The sequence below is a fragment of the Misgurnus anguillicaudatus genome, chromosome 6, assembly GCF_027580225.2.
Source record: "Misgurnus anguillicaudatus chromosome 6, ASM2758022v2, whole genome shotgun sequence".
Classification (NCBI taxonomy): domain Eukaryota; kingdom Metazoa; phylum Chordata; class Actinopteri; order Cypriniformes; family Cobitidae; genus Misgurnus; species Misgurnus anguillicaudatus.
In genome coordinates this window covers 26,318,694-26,342,242 of record NC_073342.2, presented here as the reverse complement: position 1 = coordinate 26,342,242, position 23,549 = coordinate 26,318,694, and the positions used below count along the sequence as shown (strand labels likewise).

Genomic DNA, 23,549 nt, shown 5'->3' with positions numbered 1-23,549 from the left:
ATAAATGTTAAGCATATTATGTTTTGTTGTTTTAGTGTTTTTTTTTTTTTTAAACAATCGACGTAAAACCTTAAGGAACTGTATTATATTTCATTATTAAGTCTACGTTTTTCAGATAAAAAATGTGATTAACTTATAGTGACAAAACATTTCTAACAAAACTGCAACTGTCTAGTGTAGCCTATAAACCAATCTATTATACACAAAGCATGTAGCCTACATGCATTTAACTGTGTTAAAATTAAGTATTTTGAGATTTCCGAAAGCATTAGGAACCAAAATAAAAAAGTTTTTTGATAACAGAAATGATTGTTTATTTTTCTGATATTACTGCCTAATTTATCTTGTCAAATACAATTTTTTGTAACAAATATTTGCTATTATTTCAAAGGTTTCGTATTCTTACTATAATTTTCCTGCAAATATTTAGACAAAAAATTATTGATGATTAGCGCAGACATCTGTGTTTTGAATTTTATGTCAAATAGGCCTACATTTAAAACAATTGCCGTTCGTTTTATACTGACTAAAAATATTTTGTGAGTAATAATAAAGAGTGATTTCTCATTATTCTCATTATTTACAAATGAATGACTTTTAAATGAATCATTGTAACGTTTTTATGACACTGTCATTAACTGCATGGGCTTCGAAAGCGCCGCCCTCTTCCTCAAGGCACTTTTCCATTGGTTAAAGCGTCATCAACAGAACACGCCCCCGACGGGTTGAGCCGCTATATAATCGATCCGTGTTCTCTATTCAGCAACAAGTACCTGAGGGGTACAAGGAAAAAACCTTTAGAGAAACTTTCATTTGTTGTCTTGAGCACCAAGTTCTTTCAAGTTCAAAAGGATTTGTCTTAATATTCCTAAATCCTTCAAAACTTTCTCGAGGTCCATTATTATTTTGGAAACATTCAAGACTACTTCGAGTAGGCCTATTTACGCACTCAGTGTGTCCAATTTCTAAGATGGAGTTGTCGGATATTCCCTTCCCCATCCCATCAGCCGATGATTTCTACGACGACCCCTGCTTCAACACCAACGACATGCACTTTTTCGAGGACCTGGACCCCAGGCTCGTCCACGTGAGCCTGCTTAAGCCCGACGAACATCACCACATCGAGGACGAGCACGTCCGGGCGCCCAGCGGGCATCACCAGGCCGGCAGGTGCCTCCTGTGGGCGTGCAAAGCCTGCAAACGAAAAACAACTAATGCAGACCGCCGCAAAGCCGCCACCATGCGTGAGAGGAGACGACTGGGCAAAGTCAACGATGCTTTCGAGACCCTCAAGAGATGCACGTCCACCAACCCAAACCAGAGGCTGCCCAAAGTGGAGATTCTGAGAAACGCCATCAGTTACATTGAGTCCCTGCAAGCGCTGCTCAGGACTCAAGAGGACAACTATTACCCAGTCCTGGAGCATTACAGTGGGGACTCTGACGCCTCCAGCCCGAGATCTAACTGCTCTGATGGCATGGTGAGTAGTTTATAATAGCCTATAATATCTATTTTATTATAGTAGGAGCGATACGTTAGCAAAGAAAAGGTAATTGTTTCGATTTGGGCGCACACTATTAAAAATGCATTTAATGCACTGGAAGTCGCTTTGGATAAAAGCGTCTGCCAAATGCATAAATGAAAATGTAATGATATTTGCATGTGTTATTATAGCTGAAGGCATAACAATTTCAACTTTTAAAAAAAGTTATGTCAATTTTTTTAATTCAAAACTTAAAATATTAGGGTGAATTGACTTGCAAAACGAAAACTTCAATAATAACTTTATTATAATTTTTTGCGTAGATTCATCCATTCATTCAGTAGGGAAAACACTCTTAGATCATTATAAATAATAATACTGCTACTATGACAGTTATAATAATAAAAATGTGACATTTTTTGACTTCTGTCTAACTTTCTCTTTGTGCTTTGCAGATGGATTTCATGGGTCCCACATGTCAGAGAAGACGCAACAGTTATGACAGCGCTTACTTCAGCGAGACGCCAAATGGTAGGTCATTTATCCAAAAAAGTATAATCGTAAACAATTGATTTGTTTTTGTCGGGAAATTTAGTATCTCAGAGTTAAAATCCTAAATTTCCTTAAATATTAAACGAATGATTTAAATATCAACTATATTTCTTAAAATAGCCTATCTTTAAATATATATCTAGTAAATAAATATAAATTAAAAACGAAAAATTGAATTAAATTAATAAATACGAATTACGAAAACGAAATAAATTAAATTTAAAACGAAAATATAAATGATATATTAAGTAGTATAATATATCTGTAAATGTATATATTTAAAATATATATAAATATTATCCAATGAAATATTTATATTATATATGCATATAATTTTATTAACATTTATTACATTGTTTTTAACTAATCTTTACTACTGTTTTTACAGCTGACGTACGGAGTAATAAAAACGCAGTGGTGTCGAGTTTGGATTGTCTGTCCAGTATCGTGGAGAGGATTTCCACAGAGACCCCCGCCTGTCCCGCGCTGTCAGTGCCGGAGGGGTCCGAGGGGAACCCGTGCTCTCCACAGGAAGGCTCTGTCCTGAGTGACTCTGGAGCTCCTGCACCGTCCCCAATTAACTGTACCCAACAACAGGCTCAGGATCCCATCTATCAAGTGCTATAAAGAGTCATTCAACAATTGAAGAGGGACAATCTAAAACATAAAACATTCAGCAGAATAAAAATGACAAATTTGATCTTAAAGACTCAAGAAAGACCATATCGATCCACTGGAAACTAGCGAATGATCTTTCTTTCATTCTTTTTTCTTTCTTTCTTTCTTTCTTTCTTTCTTTCTTTCTTTCTTTCTTTCTTGTTTTTATTCTTTGTTATTTTCACGCTGTGGAAAGCATCAGATTCCTTTATGAAAATCGCTTGGCAGATCAGCTGAAGTGAGTTTTTTTTAACTATGCTTATTTATATAATTGTATCCAAGTTAAAAATGTGACCATATTTTTCCCTTTATCTTTTCTGTCAAACTTTGTATTTCCTAATTATTTACGAGAGAGTCGTAATTCAGATGCGAAACGTAGGACCACTTTTGTACATGTGTAAATAAGATCTGTTTTGTTAAAGCAACGAAAACGAACAAACATATTATGTATTTAATGATGCCTGTTTGAAACTTCAGTTTGTTGTGTCTTGTGTTAAACTTTATATTTATACTTCTTAAATGAGTGAATGTCGGATTAATAAAATATAACTATTTATACTCGGATAGTTTGATGCAATTGTGGTTTATTCCTTGCATTAAGTTTTCATTAATTTAGTGTTATTAAACTATTATTACAATCTTTACAAAAAATACTGTAAATACGCAACTGCATTAACTTCGCTGAACAAAATTGAACCGAGTATAATTAAGGCTAATAAACTTTTGTAAATGTAAAATGCTTTTTTTTTAAGAAAAAGATTTTTACTTGTTTTAGAAGTAAATATTACGGCAAAAATCAAACTACTAATACTCTACTTTACAAGCAAAGAAGAAGCATTCTTGACACCTACTCCATGAACTTATATGATTTGTTTATGAAAGCAACGGTTTTACGGTTTGACTTTTACAAGAAAATAATAGATTATAATAATGTTTTGAGAAAATAAAATATATTCTTAACAGATTCGTAATTAATGCAGTTCAAAATGGGCCTATAATTTGACACAAATGTATAAATTTAAATTCTTGAAGTATTTAATTGTATCATCTGTTAAAAACCTTTAAGATTATAATGTGTGAGTTACGGATGCATTTATTTTATTAAAGATGTGTCTGCATATTTATCGCTGGTTTATTCTGTGAGTTATATGCAGAAAAAAACGAAAAGGAAAAACTAACCTGTAGGGCTATATTTTTTAATGCTGTTTATTATACTTTTTAAATATCACAAAATAGATCATTAGGTGCATGTGACCAGATTATAAATACAGTTTCAGACATACAGTCAGCAGTCAAATACCTTGTGTTTTTGTAAGTGATCATCATTATTTTGCATAATATAATATTCATAATATTCAACATAATATTTAATAAATTGCATAAGGCATGCATTAAATTATTTTGTTTAAATGTTATCAAAAATGTTAACCTATATTGACAGTATCTGTGACGTAGGTAGGCTACTACAATTACACAAATTTCAAGCCTAGCATATATATATATATATATATAATAATTTCAAATATTCAAATATTTAAGCAAATTTAAAATTACATATATATATATAATTTTAAATTTGCTTAAATATTTGAATATTTGAAATTATTCTCGTAGACAATATATCATTATAAGTGTGCCATCATATTAGTTTATGCTTTAGATTTTTGAAAAAAAAAAGTTTTTGAAAGCATGACAAAATAATAAGGGTATAGAAGCCAGTTGTTGCCTTGCTGGGAACCCTTTCAATACTGCTACAAAACTTCTACAAAATGTATTAATTTTAGTTCAAGTTAATTTCAGGATTTACTTATTCATTTTCAAAATCAGAAGTTATAATTGTCAACATTAGTTAATGCAAGTGAACTAATTAGTCATTAACTAATAAACATTTATAAACTATATTGCTAGTTCATGTTAACTAATGCATGTACTAATTTTAACAAATACAACCTTATTGTATAGTTTTAATATGTTTTACTATTATTCTAAAATGTGGAAATTAATAAAGAGTAAATCATCCTAAACTTATGAATGTCAGAGTTTAAATGTTGTTGTGTTGTTATAAAATGCAAAATCTAAATCTTACCCTGTTACTTCAGGAATGATCATGCAAAGGTGAAATCATGAACAAAATAATCTTGGATGACATCATTTAAAAACATTGATTTTATTGATGTTTCACTAAGAACAGATCTACTGCGTTATAGTCAGAATTTATTTACATGACATACATAGGAACCAAATCACAGTCCAAGTCGAGGGAGTTTGCTGATCTTTGACACTACAATAATTATTGTCTGAGATGCATTTCTTCTCGGTCATCTTAGCAGTCTTGGCAGGCAGGAAGATGCACTTACTTTCTGCGACGGGCGGCGGCGCCTTTCTTGCTACTGTAATACAAAAGTGACAGTACAGGTGAGGAAATGTAGGCGTATCTATCTATCTATCTATCTATCTATCTATCTATCTATCTATCTATCTATCTATCTATCTATCTATCTATCTATCTATCTATCTATCTATCTATCTATCTATCTATCTATCCATCCATCCATCCATCCATCAGCCATACAACACTGGATTACACAACAGCATGCATGTCACAGGCGACTCAAAAAGTACAAATAAGCACAAACAAATATAAAATATTTTACATATAACATTAAAAAAATTATATAGGGAAAGGAAGTCATAATTATCTAAGATGTTCATATCTGGGTGAATTATATTCGTTTAGGTTTCCAGTGTGCTAAAGTTAACTATCAGTCTTGATAAATTGCTAAAAATTGTTCATATTGATTGTTCAAAAACTTGTTTTGAATAAGAATTTCTGTTTAAAGTTTAATCTTAAAGGTGCCATAAATGTCTCTTTGAATTTAAGATTGTGTACGTTTTGTTTATTTTTTTAAACAAAACGGTGAATATGCTGAGACCGCCACATACACAACATGCACAGCAGGGGGCGCCATGCCATTCATTTATTCTGCAACTGCACTTACAATTTGCTCAACTCCTCCACTCTTTGACGCAGTGTGAGGACCTAGAGAAGATGATAAGAGATTTATTATGATTTAAAGTGATCTTGAAAATACAGCTATGACAATAGAACAAGAATGCACATCAAATCTTATATGGTTAATATTGTTGGGTAAGACTGGGAAATGTGTAAGAATATTCTCAATATATCACTTTTAATGACTCTGATTCAACAATTTATGTGTTCAAGTATTTATATAAATATTAAACATTAAATATTATTTGTGTTTGTTTTCCTCACCTCATACTTCTGTTTCTTTAACCTCTCCATGTGTTCATACTTCTCAGACTCCAGGGTCTTTATCCAATCAGCCAGCTCCTTTGCTTTCTCTCTAATGGCCAGGACACAAGACACAAGGAAGTATAAGACCTGTCGTGACTCGGTACAGTTCAGATAACAATGCTGAATAATCCTTAATAATTAGATTTACCTGAGTTTATCCTCACTGAGATGGTCAACGTTGAGCGGTTTGCGTCTGTCAGCCAAAATCTTCTTCTTTTTCTCTCTTTCTGTCTGTTTCTTGCCACCTCTCTTGGAATCAGCCTGTGAAGCACCAACAAAAGTTTCAGTCATGTTCATATCAAATATTTGTCCTCCTTCCCAGCCGCTAAGAAACCTTGCATTTTGACCAAATACTTATTAAACTCCATTAAAATTTTAAGGGATAGTTCACTGAAAAATGAAAATTCTGGTATCATTTACTTAATCTCAAGTTGTTCCAAAATTTCTTTGTTCTGATATAAAAACAAATAAAACATAAATAAATGTATAGAAAATAAATAAATATAGACCTACAGGAAACAAACAAACAAATAAATATGCAGAATCTTATTAAATATTTTAAGTCAAACTTCAAACACACTAACACAACTTATCCAGAAAGACCCAATCATCACATTTTTATTAATGCAATTTCGATTTATTTCAATTTTTACTATAAAAAAAGCTTTACATGAAAACATAAATTTAAATCATTCAGAACTAATGAGTTCAAATGTTTAAATTAAATTGAAATTAATTTCTAGAGGAGGTCTGCACTATCAAAAAAAGAAGGTACCTTTACTTAATCATTTACTTAATCATTTACTTAATCATTTACTTAATCTCAAGTTGTTTCCAAATTTCTTTGTTCTGCTAAAAACAAATTAAAATATTCTGAAAAATTTACCAAACATATCTGGGGCACCATTCACTTCCATAGTATTTTTTTTACCACTTTGGAAGTCAATGGTGCCCCAGACCGGCTTGGTAACAAATATTCTTTAAAATTTCTTCTTTTCTATTCAGCAAAACAACGAAATGTATACAAGTTTGGAACAACTAAAGGGTGAGTAAACGATAAGAAATTTTTATTTTTCGAGAAACTATCCCTTTAAACTAATAAAAGGTAAGAAAGAAAGAGGTTTGTCTTTAGCACCATAGACTGAATGGTCCTGGGGGAAAAATGGTTCTTCTACAGTATATGGTACTGGTATGAAGAACCTTTTAGCATTGAAACTGATACAAAATTTCTCTAAAAATCTATAAAGCTGATTTTACATCCAACAAAGTATGAAACTATGAAAAAAAGAAAAAAGGCCGGCCTTCTGCAGATAGCTGCTGTAGCTTGCACCCATGTTGGACAGAGCTGATTTCTTCTTTGCCTCTTCATCTGCCCTCTTCTTAGCATCTGCCTCCTCTCTCCTCTGCCTTTCCTCCTGTAGGAACCATCAGGACACGCTGTAAACACACAGCTGGAGGACAAGCACATCCTGGACTCAAAGAAACAAACCCATACCTCACGTCTCGCCTGACGTTCCTTATCCTTCTCAGCCCTGATCCTCTGCTGCTCTGATCTCTCAGCTCTGCGTTTCTCCTGTCGGTTGAAAACCAAACACACATCCATATTTTGACACTTTGATCTATATGTTCTGAAAAGTTCTAGGTGGCACTGAGATGAGGCTAAGTTTGTGATTTTCAAGTACAATTCTGTCCTTGAGGGCTATAAGCTCCTCCTCTTCTTTCTGCCTGTGCTCAAAGTGAGCATCGATGAGGGCCTGCAGCTCGACCAGATCTTTGTTCTGACGTTTCTTCTGGATGTCCTGCATTCAGAAACACCAAGAAACGTATCTAATGTGGTCATCTGACAAATAACTGTACACTGATGGACAAGCTGTTATTTATACTTACATCAAAGTCCACTTTTTCACCGTCTGGGATTTTGGGTCCTGATGGTCTTTATAAAAGTTTTGAAATTATCAAACAAATGGTCAAATATTATACTTTATTTTTTTTACTATGAATCAGAGCAATGTGTAAATGTTGTGATGTTTTAGTATGATAATAAATACTTACTTAAACTTTGGCTTCTCCTCTGTGTATGAGAATGAAAAGATGACAAGTACATGTTACTGGGTTATTGGGAAATCAATGCCAGGCAATAAAGGAAACAAACTGATGTTACAGGTCAATAATGTTACAGGTATTTGCATAGCACTCTACTTTCACAAAAAAATTATATTTAATTGATTAATAGATTAATAATTCATTCTTAAACTATAGAATAATTATTAATCTTTAATAAATAATTAAAATGTATTGTTTACATTTTTAAACAAATAAACAGTTGCCTATTATTAGATAACAAAGAAATAAATAATACATAAATGTATAGAAAATAAATAAATAAATAAATAAATATACAGGAAACAAATAAACAAACAAATAAATATGCAGAAGATAAATAAATACAATTTAAAAAAATATATTAAAAATGTTAAGTCAAACACACTAACATATCCAGAGAGGCCCAACCATCAATTTTTTATTAATAAAATTTCGATTTATTTCAATTTTTACTATCCAAAAAAGCTTTACATGAATATATACATTTAAATCATTCAGAACTAATGAGTTCAAATGTTTAAAAAAATAAAAAATATATATTTTTTAAGTTTTATCTAAACAACTTTAATCTGTTTTTATTTCTAGAGAAGGCCTGCCCTCTCCAAATAAAAAAAATACAAGATGGTAAACGTTGTCACTCACTGAAAAAAATGATTCATTTAATTTACTAAATTTTTCAAGGCAAGTGGCAATCAATTTATTTAAGCTGCATTTAAAAAAATTAGAAAAATAAAACAACAACTTTTGTTTAAATGTAGCTTAAATAAATGGATTGCAACCACTCACCTTAAAAAATTGAGCAAATTGACTAAATCATTTTTTTCTCAGTGGCCCGGGTTTCAGAAAAAAAGTACAAATTTGTCACTGGGATGGTACCTTAAAAAAAAAAGAAATGTAATTTTGAAGTACACTGAAAAAAAAGATTAATTCGATTTACTAATATTTTTAAGGTAAGTTGTTGCAATCAATTTATTTAAGCATTTAAACAGAAGTTTTTATTTTATTTAATTTTTCTAATTTTTCTGTTTAAATGTAGCTTAAATAAATGGATTGCAACCACTTACCTTAAAAAATTTAGTAAATTTACTAAATCATTTCTCTCAGTGTACTTCAGTGTCACATATCTGTGACAATTTTTTTTAAAAGGTACCATCCCCATACTTTTTTTCTGAAAGTGTGGTGCATTGCATCCACACAATGTTTTAAAGGTTCTTTCTTCAACATGGTGCAGGTTCCTCTACTACCCCGACATCTAAACCAGCGACAGGTCTTCAAAATGAAAGGGTGAGCTTTCAGCACATGCCATGCAGAGCAATGTCAGCAAACAACAGGTCACAGTACTGTGGTTAGATGAAATGAGCACTGAATATTTGTCAGATTATCACAGCATTGTTCCCTGATCAGAGAAAGCAGTATAGATATTCTCCACTAGAGGGAGACAACAGTATAGAGGACACATCAACATTACCTCCCTCTTCAGTGCCCTCTGCATGCAGCAAGCATTGATCAAGAACAGAAACAAGAACAGAATTCATGAAAGTTAGCAATACAGCCAATACAGTACAGCCAATGATGATACTCAAGATACTAGCGATGATACTCAGGATCACAGAATAAAGAAGAAATGTTTAGGCATTTTTAAAGTAATAATAATAATTTTTGTCTTTCTTCACTGAGTATCATCGCTTTAACCTTGACACAAATCCTTAAAAGGGGAGAAAATTGCATTGTGAAACAAAAATGCATTTAATAAAATATACATCCCCAAGTTAAGGATGAAATGAATGCTATGTGTTGTGTTCAGAATGGAATACTGCTAGGGCTACTGCACTTAAAAAATTAGTATGTGAAATAGTATGCATGATGTAATGCAAACTTAATACATATTGTGCATGTTTAATTAGATTTTGGTGAATGTAGTAGTATGACAGTATGCCATTCTGCACACAGCCAAAACTGCTTGATGATACATTTAAAATGAAGTGCACATAGATGAGCATGGAAAACATTTAGAGCATCCATAACTTTATAGAAAACACATGCCACTAGATATCTAAAGTAAACTAAAGTAGCGACTGCATGACATTAGATACCAGTGGCCTCCTTCACAAGCAGTGATCATTGCCTCTTTCTTGTTCTTAACATTGTCTGTGCTTATAGGGAAACATTTGTGGTGCAAAATCCAATGCAATATAAGTTACGGTTCAAATGGCTTAAATATTCAATGTAATATATATATATATATATCATCAATTCATAATTAACTTTAATTATGGTTAAAATGTGGGTAAGCATATACAGATGCAAAACTTTTTACTAATAAAGAAACGTTGCCCTCATGCAAAAATGATTTAATAAACAGTAACAATATCATGCATTTCAATATACACCTGCACCCTAAATATATTTTCTGTAAACCACATTGCTAGTAATCTAGTGCCATTACAATGTTCTTATCATCATAACAAACAAGTGATACATAACCAACAATTATAATACATAGAATAAAAAATGCATAAGTGAATATATATATATATATATATATATAAAAAGGAAAATGTACTCACCCTCGATGTGTTCACTATAAACAAAAAAATTAATAAAAATAAATAAATAATTATGGCCTTGCACTCCACACAAATCCAATACAAAGTGTAGATCGGTTTTTAAAATGAAATGATGATGTTAATGATACTCACACATCCTCTGTGTCTGACATGATGGCTGTTGTCTTTAAGACTACAAGATAATGGGACAAATCAGAACATTAAAGCAAGACTACAGGGAGCCTAGTGAAAATCTCCAATCAAAGACTAAATATATAAGCAGAGACCTCCTTGGAATGGTGATTCATAAAATGGTCTCCTCCCCTTTCCATGCTGACCCTCTCTCCCTTTGATGCTGAACCAATGGGCACATGCCAAATTAAATAATGCAGACTGCCAGCCAAAGAAAATTGACATATGAGATCTTAAATATCTCATACATTTTTCCATAATGACTGTTAATTTGTGAATATTTCTGATGAGGTCTCAACAATGTATTTAAGTGCCCTTAGATGTCAAATGTTGGATATTTAAATATTTAAGTCAAATATTATTTTTATTTTTCAGTCTGAACTATACATGAACTATAATCGATGCTGATTTTAAAGTGTTATATTCTTATTGCATACCTTATATTCTATATCTTATTTTTCTTTCTTTGAATGGATTTTAAGAAAATATTTGGAGACAAAATTTAAGCACAAATGAAACTAAGATTCATAACATTTAAAGCAATAAGACACTCACTCTATGAAAAAAAAATATATTTATCCCAACACAAGTTAGGTCGACTGTAAACCAGAATATCTGCTTAAGAAATTTTAAGCTTTAAACTTTAAGATCCATAAATTGAGTCAGAGTTTACAAGCCATAATTATTAAACATTATTTAAACCATAGTCTTGTGGTTTAACCTTACAGTTCAAGGTCACCTTTAGTTTAGCTTAGCATTGCCCAAAATGTTTTATTATTAGCTATAAAATCTGACGAAATTGAAGCTGACTTGGAAATTGGCAGACACATGATAAGTGAGAAGTCCCCGCGGCCATACTTAGATTTATGTGAAAGTTTGTTTTCCACTCCGTTGAGATTCGTGGTCAGGTCAGGACACTAAAGGTCATTGAAAAGATCAAAAGTCAGGCACTTTTCTTTAACACACCTCCTTGGGTGGATTAAATCATTTATTGATCTTTAAAATATATATCCATCTCCATCGTTTGTCAGATAGGCCTACTTTGTACCAATTTCAATTTCGTGAGCAGGTCTCACATTTTTCTAAAGGGTCCGTATGAAAGAAAACAACAAGGGTTTGATGACTTAAAATAGAAATAAACACCAATGTGACATCCTTACTAACATCTCAAGCCTTAGAATTTGACTTAGACAGCTGCAGTTAATAGGCTCAGACATTGTTCAGGATCTAGTTTCTACGTACCAGCTCAGGTTCTTTCTCTTGAAATAGTATCTATATGGTACATTTCCCCTCCATATCTGGACATAGAATCTATAGAGTTTAAATGGGACAGAGTATTTCTTGTCATTCAAACAATGGTCTGTGACAGCAATTTTCCCAGAGGCACCCAGCCTGATTCAAAACGATAGACTTACTGACCAATATCACACTTACATCTAAGCATTGCATGACAATATATACACAGCCAACCTTATTTTATTATAACTTGATGCAGTTAAATAGATTTAATGGATCTATATAATGTATAAACTAAATTCTTCGACATAATACAGCGTTAGCTTAATTGGTGAAGAATTGCATTGGCAGCCCAATGGTCATGAGTTTCGATCCCCAGTAAACACAAATACTAATAAAATGTAATGGGATAAAAGCGATTGCAAAACGTTACTGTATATTTTATTTTTCACACCCTATTATTTTTAAAAGAGAGATTCATAGAGTTGATACTGACCATGTTATTACCCAACTTTTCTGATATTTTTAGATATTTGGACCCCACTGCACACATACACATGCTACATGAGATCTGTCTTTACAGCAACATCAAGATAGAAAGTATAAATTTATAAGCAACTTTATTAACTAGTGAACGGATACCAGTAAAAAGTCTTACACATGAATGATGCTGCAGACTATGTATCAACACACTCATGCACTGTTGTATGTTTCTTACAGTTTTACGGGTAAAAAAGAGGTTGCAGAATCGATTTTAATTTGCAAGCATATTTGCAGTGCTTTTCTGCAGTTGTCTAATCTGCTGATCCTCGTATGATGTGAGGACACTGACCTTATTTACAACTATGCAAGTCTTCCCGCCCTAACTGATCCATCACCCACTCGCTCTCATGCTCTCTCTCTCTCACCCTTACCTTAGACAAGAAGAAAGAAGTGAGCTCCCTGCTGGCCGAGACTGGCTTCAAAGTTTCCAAACATGCAGGCCTGAATAAGTCTGTCTGTTATAGTGACACCCGACACTTGAAGATCTACCATTGGTGGAGATTTGTAGTGGGATTGGTTAAGGAGGGAAGGTCCAGATCTTGACCCGGGCACTGAAAAAGGAGATGGATGAGGGTTTGAAGAAATGTGTCAGAGACTTAAGTCTGGAATGACCTACAAGTTTGGAATGTTAAAATGCTGTTGCTATATTTGCTGCAATAATACTACGCAAGCACAATTAACCCTTTATCTAAATGGGATAATTGAGAATGTATGCGGTTTGGCATTTGATGCAGATTTTAAGGTAATTAATGAATGTTTTTGCAGTGGGGTCCCACAAGGCTCGCTCTTAGGGCCTTACGGGATGTGTTATGAACTCAATACGAAACTGTTTGTCAAATGATATGTTGAACCTAAATAAAAACTGGCATATGTTTCACACAGATAAGGTAGCTTGTGTTTCATTATAAATGTTCGGAGGTCAGAAACGTGACTGTTGGTTGCTCGGAATGATTATAGATGGTGATTATAAAACTGCATGAAAATTATGTTTTAAATACAGTTCACCTTCCGTAATTAATAATAATTGTATATTATAAATAATAAAAATGAAATGTAATAAATTATCATAAAATTACATAAATAAATAAATTAAATACTATTAAATATATTAATAGTCAATACATTTGTGTAGGTAAAAATGCATTTTTTTGGTACTAACAAATCTGTACATCTTTTATTTTGATACCTTTCCACTTAGTTGTGCAATGCACAAATATTTTGTTGCATGTACGTTGTATATGAAGCCCTGTTTTGGGAATGTCTGTTGACAAAATTCCTCATTCCCAACTCCTGAGTCATTAAACACAGACAACACTTGAGTCACACAGATATTGTATGTATGTTGTCATATTATATGTATCATATTCTATGCTGTTTACAACCAGTCTGCAACTGGTTAATTTCACCCCCGGCTTCATATGAGTAGCACCTGCTGTGCCTTAACTGTAGGTGACGCTGTGCTAACAGTTTGCCTAACTCAGGGTGTGTGTCCCGTCCACACTGGGGAGGGGGGCGACACTTGATCATAAGGTGACCTGGTTCACCCCCACCCCAGCGCTTTGCTGACGGCTCCCTGTACGCCGTCACTGCTCAGCGTGCATTCTGAGTAGCAGACTCTGGGTTTTATTTTTGGACTGCTATGGTGCCTGTGCCTTCCATTTGAAGGAAGGGGGAATAGTTGAACTCAACATGAGTGTACCGTTTTGACAGTCCGAGCTGGGACAAGCAGGCAGCCGCCGGACACCCCTGAAGAGCAGACACACAGGTAGTGTACAAACAACAGCTTTAAATTTGATGTTTTTGCTAACACGTTAATGCCCACTGTGGGACGTTTTTGGAAAGACTTGTCAGTCCGTTAGGAAAAGGGTTTGGCAGTATTGCAACCATTTAACTTGTGGTAAAATGGAAGTCGTATGATACATTTTCATATATTTGTACCTTTATCTAAAAATTGCCATTGTTCATTCTTTCCTTTTTTAATTGCTTATATTTGCTGACATGTAAAAATCAGTTCTGACTAACTTCATGCATGTTTATATTTACAGGGGACCTCTTCATCCGCCTTCTTCTACAGTCTCTTAGTAAGTTAACTGGATATGTGCCACCTGTACACCTGAACATATTTGTTCACCATAGGTACAGTACTGTAGTTGCTAATAAGCAGTAATGCCGTGCGTGAATTTCTGCTTGGCTATTCTTGCCCTTTCCTCTTTTGAAATCGTATCTTGGAAGTTTTCCAGGCAGCCCAGCCTACCAGGGCCTTAAAAGGACGACCAGCTCTCGTATGTCTCTGTGTGTCACTCTGTGGCCTGAAGGCTTGTTTTACATACTCTTACAGGTGGCCTGCATTGAAACCATGGTAAAAATATGTGTTATACGAGTCATTCAAGTATTTCACTTATACAATATGCAATACCATTGCAAATAATTGGGTCTGAATTGCTGAATTTTGATCTATATCAATGCCAGAAAGTGTAATTTGCACGACTTTGTGATTTATGTGTGACCCTGGACCACAAATAAGTCATAAGTAGCACATGTATATTTGTAGCAATAGCTAAAAATACATTGTACTGCATGAATCAAAATTATTGATGTTTCATTTAGGATATTAAGTAAAGACTGTGTTTCATGAAGATATTTTGCATATGCCTACCATATATAAAAATGTATCAATCATTAGTAATATGTGTTGAAAGGATTTTTTTAAAAAGTTGCACCTTGGACAAATATTGGCATATACATACATCAATAAAAAACGTATTTATTCATCTTTCAGATGACGTGTCAATCCCAATTTCTTAAAATTGACCCTTATGAATGGTTTTGTGGTCCTGGGTCACATATAGCAGTATAATAATATTATTAATTGTATAGTAGACCAATGCTAACTATTATAACTGATCATTGCTTAGTAAATATGTCACTTTGTATCAATACACTTTTATAATTGTACAGTAACATAAGAGATATTTTATATTGATATTTGATAACGATCTGTGCATAATTTTTTTGTTTTTATGTAGCCTAATTGAATGTAGCTGTATTTAGCTTAAGCAGTGACTGTCCCCAGATCATTTGGCATTAGTTTACAGTGAAGGTGCCACCATACACTGTCACACGGGACGGATGACTTGCTCAACCTAAAATTAGGCCAAGGAGGCATTCTAGATGTGTTGTGCCCTATTAAAAACTGACATTTAGTTTTAAGTTTTTAGTCTTACTGTACGTGTACAAAATCATAGCGCCTGATCGTAAAACAATATAAAAATCAAAATATACAGCCAAAATGAAGAATCATACAAAATATGAAATTTATTAAAAAAAGCTGCTATGGACTACATCACATTCCCATTCTGTATATCACTGGGTAGCAAAATGGTTAAAACTAAACAAATATGATAAAAAATGAATTCCAGTGTTTAAAGTGTAGTCATTATGCAGAACTACGGTACAAAGAAAATATGCAAAGAGATAAAAAAAATAAAGGATATATTTGTAATAAGACATAACTTACACCATAAAGGTTATAATGCCAATTAAAATTAGCGGTAAAATTTAAATGGAGAGTTTATTCATTTTTTCAAATTAATTTGGGGTGTAAACATTTTATTTAACCGAATCTTATTTATACAAATGTAACAATGTTTCAGAGTATTATAAAGCCAGCATAGATAATCAATACAAAAATGGACGAAAACGTCTTCAACTATTTTACATTCAGATACTCATCAAATTATAAGCGTTAAAAACGGGAATATTGCAGAAAATACTGAGGCGAAAGAAATATAACAACTTAATATTTTGTGGGAGTGCATTAGATACATTTCTGAGAGTACGTTTGTTCTAAACATTGTATATGTGAAAATCAAAAAAGAAAATGTCTGGAGACCTGATATTAGAACAGTAAATAATGAAAAATGTAAGTCAGAAAAGTGCATACAATAAAATATAATGCATTACTTCTTTACATTTAAGGTGTTTGTCATACTGTGGTATATATTTATATTGAACTTTTATTGTACTTATGTGACTAAAATAAACAAACAAGTTTGATGGGTAACCTCAGAGAAATAAAAAGATGTTTGTGAAGTCCTCAAAAGTCATCAGAGGAAAATTCACCTGAAAAAGAGAAAACAATATTATTAGTTAACATTATAAAAATGCTTGTTTTTTGCTAGTTCATTTGGCAATTTGTTTAAGGAGTATTTCACCCAAAAATTGTCCCTATCGACTTGACCATAGTCATTTTAATTCTACTATGAAAAGTCAATAGGCCCCACTTTTTGAGTACTTATATGTCATGTACTAACCGTCATGTTATTCCAAAACACAACAACTTTTGCATAATTTACTAAAACCTGAAGAAGCAAATCACCTTAAAATATCATTAACTTTTTCGCCGCCAGCGTTTTAAATAAAAAAGTTGCCAGCCAGCGCCAGCATTTTTCATGATTTTCACAAAAGTTTAATGCCTTCCAGAAAATGCTCTTCTTTAAATATATAAACATGCAAAATACATAAAATGGAAGAACAGACCCTCAGCTTTCAAAAAAAAAAACGCTTCATCCCACCTTCATTTGTTCTTTTTTGTTACCTCTCAAAAATGGGTAGGTTTCTTCAAAAACACAAAATTTTGATCAAAATTTAGATTTTTTGGAAGGACTTTCGATAGAGATCAGATTCAGAGTGATCTTCAAAACATACACGGACATGCAGCTGCTTGCCCTAGGGCGATACTTCCGGGTTTTATAAATTGCGGAATAAAAGCGATATTGCGGAAAGCCGGAAATACTCGGCAATGGCAGCGAAGCGTTTTCTCTTAATTGACGAGATTGTCAACGGCGGCGAAAGAGTTAAAAGAGTCTAGATGATTTACATGCTACACAAACCAGCTTTGGGGAAAAACCGTGTTACTGTCTGTAAATTGTTATTTAGTGAAAATATTGGACTGGTTTATTTCTTACTGACTCAACTAGCTGAAGATTTTTTAAATATATATATTAGTGCTTTATATGCTATGCACAATATGCTATATATTGTCCCTACTTTGTAACTGAATGGGAAATAGCAACTAGCACAATCTTCTGAATTTTGTGTTTCACAGAAGAGCAAGCTATGTGGAGCCGCATAAGGGTGAAAATTATAACAAAATTGTGAATTTAGGGAGAACAAAGAGTAAAAAAAAAAGTATTATTTTCAAGTGAACATGACAGTGTCTCTTATGTAATTGTTTTAGGGGGCTAAAGATTTCATGGCTGCCCGAGCAGGCCTGCTTTCCCAGCACTACCCACCACCTCTGTTCCCCAAACCCGGGAAAGAAAATGTCAGACTCCGGAAAATACTTAAGAAGACGGCAAAGAAAAAGGCTGCGGCCCAGGCTTCGCAGCAATCCGTCCCGTTCCGCTCAACCCTCTCCCCAGTCAATGAAGCTAGTCCCGACCTAGAACGCAGTGACCACTCGACACCTCCCAAAACTCCAGAAACACCTTTATTCATTGGTACGGTACACCAACGTTTCAGTGTCCGACCACTGTATCAGCATGTGTCATCTCCCTACCCTCATCATAGAGGATTCTTTTCTGGCCAGAAAGCAAGGATTTCCCCTCAACCATATGTGGGTCCAGCTCCAGCATTTCAATACACACCATCACCAGGACTAAGACATGATGCACATATTACGGCTCCAATCACGATTTTAGTGACCGAAGAAATCACACACATGAAATCCTCAGACACGCTGCTACAACCTTCACAAACAATGGAAATTAGTGGAACTCTGGCTCCAAGCCCTCAGCTAATCGCTGTCTCTAAAACAGCAAAGTCATTGTTTGAAGTTCCTCAAATTACCAATTACACTGCAAAGTCAACAGGGTTGACACCATCATATTCATCACCAACAAGGAGTAGAACACCAACTGCAGAGTTGTTGAGAGCCCCAACACCAACATTTGAGGTTAGAAAGATTGTTTCGCCAACATCTGAACTGCAAAGAGGTAGAACGCCAACCAGAGAAATCAGAAGAGTTGCGACACCAACATTTGAAGTCAAGAGGATTGCAACCCCAACTTCAGAAATTAAGAAAGCCCCAACCCCAACTGTCGAAATCAAGAAAGAGGGGATTCCATCTTCTGAAATGAAGAAGGTTGGCACTCCAGAGATTAAACCAGATACAACGCCTACATCTCTTGAGACAAAACAAATCTCAACTCAAACACTTGAGACAAAGGTGCCTACAACTCCAACAAGAGCAAGGACACCAACATATGACTATACCCTTACAAAAACACATTCAGGACGTTCCAAAACACCCCCAGATCATGTGAAACGCGTTACTGTACCTGTGATTCAGATTTCAAGTCCAAATCCACTTTTATTTGCTGTATCTCCTTTACACATGGAGGGCAGAAGATCTAAAACACCAACCTCAAGCTTGACTGGGCCACATGATGAAATTCCCAAAATATCAGATCAGGTAAATGACACTAGTCTTCAGAATGGGGATATATATGCGAAATCAACTCAACTCCCGCAAGAAAAAGTAGATAAAACCACGTTTAAAAGCTTGTCAGAACCAGCAAAAGCTCAAATACAGGACACTAAAGCACTTGAATCCCCAAAACCTGTTGCAAAGGAACCTGAAAAGCCTGCAACCCAAACAACAAGTATTGAACCGGCACAGCCTATCTTATCTTCAGTTGAGCGTCAAAGAGTCCCAGCATTTGCCAATCAAAGACCTAAAACGCCAACAAGACCTAAATCCAAAACATCATATTATGGATTGACCCCCGCTGAATACGCTGCCCATGGTGGAATAAAAAGCTATTCACCAAATTTCAGCATCTCTACACCAATTGCACAACCAGCTGTAGAGGAACCTCAGATTCCAAAACAGAAACCAGAAGTACCTCAACTAGATGATAACAAGACCATAAAAGATGACGTTAAGCCTGAGGCAAAGCCTAAACAGCAAGTTTCAATCCAACCATCTCAGGCAGTTGTTCAAGAAGAAACCACTGTGGCTCCTCTAACTTTGGAGGATGCAAGAGCAAAACCTATGGGGGACATTCCCAAGGAATCTGTGGCACATACAACAGATTCGAAAGGACAAATTCCATCCATTGTAGTGACTGTGCCTGATATATCAGCATCAGAAACGCCAAAAACAAAGATAACAAGCATCGTAACACCAAGAGTAAGAACTCCAACCTATGGATCTCCTAGACTTTCCCAAATGGCAGCAACAGCTCAAACTGTGAAAGAAACTCTGGACAATGAAAGTAAGACTGTGCTGTTAGCTGACAAAGAACTGGGAAAGCCAGTGCCTCCAAAGGTGTTGGAAGATAAAAGTGATACCCAACCATCGAAACTGGCAGAGAAGCCAACAGAGGGTAAAATGACTTTGTTGGAGCGAATTAAGCAGCAAAAAATTGCTTCTGAAAAAGCTCCCGAAAAGCACGAAGAGGATAAACCAAAAGAAGACCAGAGAGACCTTAAAACAAAGAATGATAAAAAAGTAAGAATCGAGACAAAACCTAGTAGCCAAGAGGAGATCAAGCCTGTAGCGGAGAAGGAAGCTGATGCACCCTCCCTATCTGCAGAGCCTCTTTTGAAAGCATTACAGAAACCAAAAGGCGCCAAGTCGAAACTGAGTGGCTGGTCTCGTCTCAAGAAACACATGGTGGTTGAAGCCGAGGAACCCAAGTTTCCAGAACCTGGGTCGGAAAGAGAAGTCCCTGCTGGTGTTGATCAAAACTCAGCTGAGGTGAAGTCAATAGACGAAGCAAAGACTGGTGAGAGCCAGGACACCCCTAAGGCAACAAAAATGTGGGACGCTGTCCTTTTCCAAATGTTCTCCAGCAAAGAGAGCATATTGCAACAACTTGAAGCCAATAAAACCGAGGAGCAGAAGAAACTGGAAGCAGAACAGAAGGCGCCCACAGAAATTCCTTCATTTGCACATCGTTTACCACTTCTCCTTTACTGCCCACGATTCGATGCCAGGAGACTAAAAGAGGCAGCTTCGCGACCAGCGACAAAGATCGCAACGGTTTTTGAAATGGGACTCATAGGCCGCAAAAATAAAGAGGAAGAACCAAAAGACTTCAACAGAACAGCCAAAGGCTTCCCTACTTCCTAAACCACTGACATACGTTATAAATAATGGGAAATTATATTGATAGCTTTTGGTATAATGGCAGAGTTTTGATAAATATCCAAACCTGTTCTCTTTAAAAATGTAAAACTTTAGATCAAGATCAATTGACATTTTTTGTCAAATGTACATTGCAGTCCTAAAGTTTTAAGCTAAAAAACATTTTTATTTGAGACGTCACATTTAGATTAAAAACTTTACTTGTTAAGACATTCAAAGCTCATCTTTTTAATCAATGCAAACAATTTTTTAAGCATGTTAAATATGTTAATATTTTGATAATCATTACAAACGGCAATGTTATGACATCAGCATATCGCATCTTTTAGGAAGACAAAGGTGCAACACAGTTTAAAACTGATAGCATTTTTTTCTTAACATAATAAAAAAGTATAGTGTTATAAGATATAAAATTTACTTAATTGGCACATTTTTTGCAAATTCTCTCTCAACACATGTTTTTTTTTCCCTTTTTGCTTGCTAAAGAAACCATACTAATAAGAAGTGCTGTTTTTTAAGGTGTTGGAATAAGTGAACGTAAGTTATAGGTGGGCAGGCGAGTACACTTTTCAAAATAATGGTGCTTCTTACCGTGGGTTCACACCAGACGCGAGTTCAACGAAATGCGCGAGTAGATTACATATAAAGTCAATGCAAAGACGCGGCGTGGGCTGATGTGAATGACGCGATATGGGCGGCAGGTTTGCCGTGAAAACACGCACTATTCGCCTCAAATGCGTCTTCGCACAAGTTGAAAATATTCAATTCGAGTGAAAAATTCCATAACACGAAGTTAAGTGCCGCGAGTAATCTAGAGCGAGTAACGCGATGCCGCACGTTTGGTGTGTATGTAGCATTTGTGATTCCATAGAAGAATCATTTTTGATTCCTTAAAGGGGCCATGGCACAAGACTTTTTTAAGATGTCAAATAAATCTTTGGTGTCCCCAGAGCACATATGTGAAGTTTTAGCTCAAAATACCATATAAATAATTTATTATAGCACGTTAAACTTACCACTTTGTAGGCGTGTGCAAAAATGTGCCGTTTTGGGTGTGTCCTTTAAAATGCAAATGAGCTGATGAAATTCAAACACTGATCACAATGATGGTGGTTTGTTGCAATTAAAACTCAATTGTGCTTTTATCTGCACTAAATGGCAGTGCTGTGGTTGGATAGTGCAGATTATTATAATAAGAGCTCCTTATGACATCATAAGGAGAGCCAAATTTCAATGACCTATTTTTTCATGTGCTTCTAGAGAATGGTTTACCAAAACTAAGTTTCTGGGTTGATCTTTTTCACATTTTCAAGGTTGATAGAAGCACTGGGGACCCAATCATAGCACTTAAACATGGAAAAAGTCAGATTTTCATGCCATGGCCCCTTTAAATAATCAATCGGTCAATGGATTTACCTTTTTATAATCTAAAGAACCATTTGTGAAACAGAAAGATGAGGATCTTTACGAAACCAAAAATGGTTCTTCTATGGCATCGTGAAGCATCATTATTTTTTAAAGTGTAAAACTTGGTAAGTGCAGAAAAAAGAATCAGAAGTTGTATATGAAAGAGATGTAAATCGCATGTATGGCAAATTTTAGGCCTGAACGCAAGGCATGATGCACTGCCGATCACAGCATGCTTGCAGGGAACTTGGTACTCGAGTACTTGGTGTTCACAGTTAGTTTTCACAGATGAAATGGCTCTAAAAATGAACTTTTCAAATCATTATTGTAAGTGAATCTGTGAATGCTGACTGTCAAATGGTGCATGTTCTTACTTCAGGCCTATATTATGGTCATTTTGTAGGCTTTGCCTCTTTTTTGCATGTTTGTCTTTTGTCGCAAAATCTGTCGGGCTGAGAACATTGTCTCTTTACTGACGATGATGTGTATAATGCTTTGCATTCAAATGGTGCACTGTACTAGATTTAATATTTTATATATTTTTCTAATAAAACATCTGATTTTCTTTCTTTCCTTCTTTCTTTATTCTTCACGTAATTCCAGCATCTATGACTATATTGATGGCGAGAACTGATTAATCCATACACAAGTACACAATTTAATCCATACACAGGTTGGGAAGGGGCAATTTGGTACCTAACTTGCATGTTTTTTGGCCTGTGAGAGGATACCGGAGTACCCGGAGTAAACCCACGCTGACATGGGGAGAACATGTAAACAGAAAGGCCAGCTGACCTAGCCGGGGCTCGAACCGGTGAGTTTCTTGCTTTGAGGCATTTAAAAAGCGTAAGGTAAAGAAGTACAATAGAAGACTACAACTCACTGTAATGATCACCATCAGCAGAAATCTTTTCGTATTTGCCATGTCCTGTCACAACAAACTTGTACGGTTTTCCCGAAGAGGAGCGCTGAAAATATAAAGGTGAGCAAAAGTCAGTTTAAACATTTTGAATCTGTGAAAATCAAACATATGACTTCAAGATATTTACCCTTCTTTCCAGTCCTGATCTCTCGGCGGCACCGCCTTCTCCGATAATTTCCCACATGTTCTTTTTCTGCAGAACATCTCCGGGTTTAACATCCTAAGGGATGAGCATATAGAAATCAGTGTTAACTTGAGAATCACTATCTTGCTGTTTAACTCACATCTCATCCGTTATTAACATATTAACACAGTAGCATAAATGGCAAACAATGCAAAAGAATGTAAATCCATACCAATATAAGCTACTGCATTTATTTTTTACTCTTACGAGATAATGCTAGTGATGTTTTCTCATTTGTAGGTCGCTTTAG

General features: G+C 34.8%; 4 protein-coding genes across 5 annotated transcripts in view; 2 read left to right on the top strand and 2 right to left on the bottom strand.

Moving 5' to 3' along the window:
- The first annotated feature begins 750 nt into the window (after window positions 1-750).
- myod1 (myogenic differentiation 1) lies at window positions 751-3,256 on the top strand. Its single transcript, XM_055193177.2, has 3 exons — window positions 751-1,480; window positions 1,939-2,014; window positions 2,424-3,256. Exons 1-3 carry the CDS (start codon window positions 971-973, stop codon window positions 2,660-2,662), a joined length of 825 nt encoding a protein of 274 aa, XP_055049152.1. The 5' UTR covers window positions 751-970; the 3' UTR covers window positions 2,663-3,256.
- A 1,584-nt stretch (window positions 3,257-4,840) lies between these two features.
- Window positions 4,841-13,095, bottom strand: tnnt3a (troponin T type 3a (skeletal, fast)). 2 transcript variants are annotated; one of them, XM_055193149.2, is made up of 13 exons: window positions 13,003-13,072; window positions 10,814-10,853; window positions 10,682-10,695; window positions 9,583-9,600; window positions 8,064-8,082; window positions 7,899-7,944; window positions 7,694-7,810; window positions 7,507-7,584; window positions 7,313-7,426; window positions 6,160-6,272; window positions 5,970-6,060; window positions 5,692-5,732; window positions 4,841-5,082 (listed from the first exon to the last, which is right to left on the bottom strand). In XM_055193149.2, the coding sequence occupies exons 2-13, from the start codon at window positions 10,831-10,833 to the stop codon at window positions 5,046-5,048; spliced, it is 708 nt and encodes a 235-aa protein (XP_055049124.1). In that variant the 5' UTR covers window positions 10,834-10,853; window positions 13,003-13,072; the 3' UTR covers window positions 4,841-5,045. The 2 variants fall into 2 exon arrangements, with proteins under 2 accessions (XP_055049124.1, XP_055049125.1); XM_055193150.2 differs by lacking the exon at window positions 9,583-9,600 and having other exon boundaries at window positions 13,003-13,095.
- A 1,114-nt stretch (window positions 13,096-14,209) lies between these two features.
- Window positions 14,210-20,771, top strand: prr33 (proline rich 33). The gene is made up of 3 exons (XM_055191759.2): window positions 14,210-14,396; window positions 14,677-14,712; window positions 17,871-20,771. The coding sequence occupies exon 3, from the start codon at window positions 17,886-17,888 to the stop codon at window positions 20,769-20,771; it is 2,886 nt and encodes a 961-aa protein (XP_055047734.2). The 5' UTR covers window positions 14,210-14,396; window positions 14,677-14,712; window positions 17,871-17,885.
- lsp1a (lymphocyte specific protein 1 a) overlaps window positions 15,924-23,549 on the bottom strand; it is a 42,143-nt gene continuing 34,517 nt past the window's right edge. Inside the window, exons 11-13 of the mRNA XM_073868855.1 lie at window positions 23,243-23,335; window positions 23,077-23,161; window positions 15,924-16,753 (exon numbers count right to left, since the gene is read on the bottom strand). Coding sequence (XP_073724956.1) covers window positions 16,728-16,753; window positions 23,077-23,161; window positions 23,243-23,335 — 204 coding nt within the window. The 3' untranslated portion in view covers window positions 15,924-16,727. The remainder of the gene's footprint in view (window positions 16,754-23,076; window positions 23,162-23,242; window positions 23,336-23,549) is intronic.

Coding starts and splice junctions, on each gene's coding strand:
- myod1 (XM_055193177.2), top strand. CDS start 971: ATGGAGTTGTCGGATATTCCCTTCCCCATCCCATCAGCCGATGATTTC. Junction 1,481..1,938: donor CTAACTGCTCTGATGGCATG/GTGAGTAGTTTA, acceptor TGTGCTTTGCAG/ATGGATTTCATGGGTCCCAC. Junction 2,015..2,423: donor CTTCAGCGAGACGCCAAATG/GTAGGTCATTTA, acceptor CTGTTTTTACAG/CTGACGTACGGAGTAATAAA.
- tnnt3a (XM_055193149.2), bottom strand. CDS start 10,833: ATGTCAGACACAGAGGATGT. Junction 7,585..7,693: donor TAGCCCTCAAGGACAGAATT/GTACTTGAAAAT, acceptor TTCAACCGACAG/GAGAAACGCAGAGCTGAGAG. Junction 5,083..5,691: donor GTGGAGGAGTTGAGCAAATT/GTAAGTGCAGTT, acceptor TTTGTATTACAG/TAGCAAGAAAGGCGCCGCCG.
- prr33 (XM_055191759.2), top strand. CDS start 17,886: ATGGCTGCCCGAGCAGGCCTGCTTTCCCAGCACTACCCACCACCTCTG.